The 2,083-nt window shown below is 40.3% G+C and overlaps 1 protein-coding gene across 1 annotated transcript; it reads right to left on the reverse strand.

Annotated features, from left to right (window-relative positions):
* Window positions 1-564: 564 nt before the first annotated feature.
* On the reverse strand, window positions 565-2,083 carry LOC143857382 (gibberellin 20-oxidase-like protein). Its single transcript, XM_077367814.1, has 2 exons — window positions 1,717-2,083; window positions 565-1,362 (listed from the first exon to the last, which is right to left on the reverse strand). The coding sequence occupies exons 1-2, from the start codon at window positions 2,070-2,072 to the stop codon at window positions 744-746; spliced, it is 975 nt and encodes a 324-aa protein (XP_077223929.1). The 5' UTR covers window positions 2,073-2,083; the 3' UTR covers window positions 565-743.

The following is a 2,083-nucleotide window of genomic DNA, read 5'->3' on the forward strand; positions in this document are numbered from 1 at the left end:
AGGGCATGTTCTCTGATTACGAGATTGGAAGGGTCAAGCAAGCACCAATACTGCATGATCATTGGTTGGTCACTAGTTCTAATCTTTGCCTTTAACTTTAATTAATGCATTTAATTTGAACTTCATGCATATGAATTCTATATACAAACATAAGTCAGACTCCAGAAACAAGAGAAATTATATGGTGCCCGATTGGGCATGCCCTTGTGAAAAAGGGCCGCCCTTGATATTTGATCCAACAGCCGCCCTTGAAAAGATGAAAAAGGGGGCTGATGTTGGATCAAACATCAAGGGTGGCGCCTTTTCCAAGGGCATGCCCGATCGGGCATAGTATAAAAACTCCAGAAACAATAATAGAAAGTAAATTTGCAAGATGCAGAGAAGCCAAAATTGAATTATCAAGAACAACTAGAACTGTCTACATCATTGATCAAATGACTAGAAGATCTATTGTTTGACAGGTTATAAACCCAACCCACACACACACAAGAGACACAATAGGAATTATAAACCCAACCCCCATCTTACCATCCCAACTTGCGTCTTTATTCAACCTGAATTTCCTCATATAAAATTCAATCACCAAATTCCTATTGTGTCTTTATTCAATCACAAACACTCTGAATAACAAAACTCTTACATTATAAGCCGATGAAAGATAGTTCATTAGCAAGAACAAATAAACACTATATTATGTTACAAATAAAAGAATAGGAACCCATATCCAGTCTGCTCAAGTTCAGTCATGGGGGCAGTTCATTCGAAGTTTCAGCTGCGGCAAAATCATTAACAGTAAATCCAACTCTCTCAAACTTCCCTTGCACAAAATTCTCCCGAAACTTGATATAATCCAAGCAAACAAATGGCCTGTAGAACCTTGTTTTCCCTTCTCCCACCAGTTCCTCAGGTCCCCAGATTACTTTCTCATCCTCAAAACACCAAAAGAAAGCGAGAGAAAGCCGGTTCACGGGTCGTTTCAAAACAACCCGATGTTCAGATGACCTTAATCTCCCATTGCTCCAAGCCTGCAGTAAATCTCCAATGTTCACAACCAAAGTCCCTTCTAGTGGATTTATATCCATCCAATTACCCTCCTTGGATTTTACTTGAAGCCCACCAATATGATCTTGATTGACGATCGTGATACAACTCATGTCGGTATGCATTCCAAGCCCTTCGACGTCTCCATCTTCAACACTATTTGGGGGAGTGTAGTTGATTATCCTCAAATACCCATGACAGTTACTAAATTCGGATTCAAAGTACTTCTTTTCAAAACCATCACTCATACTCATTAAGAGAATAGTGACTATCCTCTTTGATAACTCTGTCATCTTGCCTCCATATTCTTGCAATATCTCACTACAAAACAAGAAACAGAATGTAAGGAAAAACTGTGAAACAACCAATTATTCCAAAAATCTTAAGCTGTTAGGGATGGTGTTATTTAACCATTTATACTTCAACACACCCCCTCTCGTGTGGTCCCTCTTTTGGGTTGGCCGTACACGTGGATTTTCAATATCAAGGAGTTGTTGGGGTTTGAGCCCAAGACCTGCCTTGAGACAATAGCTCTGATACCATGTGAAACAAACAATTATTCTAAAAGCTTAATATGTTGGAGATGGTGTTATTTAATCATTTATACTTCAACAAAACCAAATAAATAACAGTAAAATAGAGTGTATTGGGAGTCTGAGGAGTTCATGTTCTTACCAAAATTCCGAATTAGGTGGGTCGAAGAGGACGTCGGATGAGCTCTTAGCAGAGGCAAAGAAGTCCGGGCCGGAGACTCGGAGGCTTTCAAAGAAAGGAGAGGCTATGAAATGGGGAGTGTAGGTTTTGAGAAGTGATGAGGGTCCAAGTTTGAATTTGGTATCAGGAGGGCGTCCGAAGAGGTGGTTGGAGAGGGAATGTAGTTTGTTGTAGAGGTCTTTTGAGATGCCATGATTAGTGATGTGGAAGAAACCCCATTTTTGGCATGCCTGAGAGAGGGAGGAGAGAGAAGACTGATCTAAGGGTTGGGAGAGGTCTAAGGTTGGTAACTGCAAAGATGTTTGGGATTCAGGCATTATTGGTTAGA

The sequence above is a fragment of the Tasmannia lanceolata genome, unplaced genomic scaffold (assembly GCF_043159265.1).
Source record: "Tasmannia lanceolata isolate RefF3 unplaced genomic scaffold, GAP_Taslan_0.1 ptg000024l, whole genome shotgun sequence".
Lineage (NCBI taxonomy): Eukaryota > Viridiplantae > Streptophyta > Magnoliopsida > Canellales > Winteraceae > Tasmannia > Tasmannia lanceolata.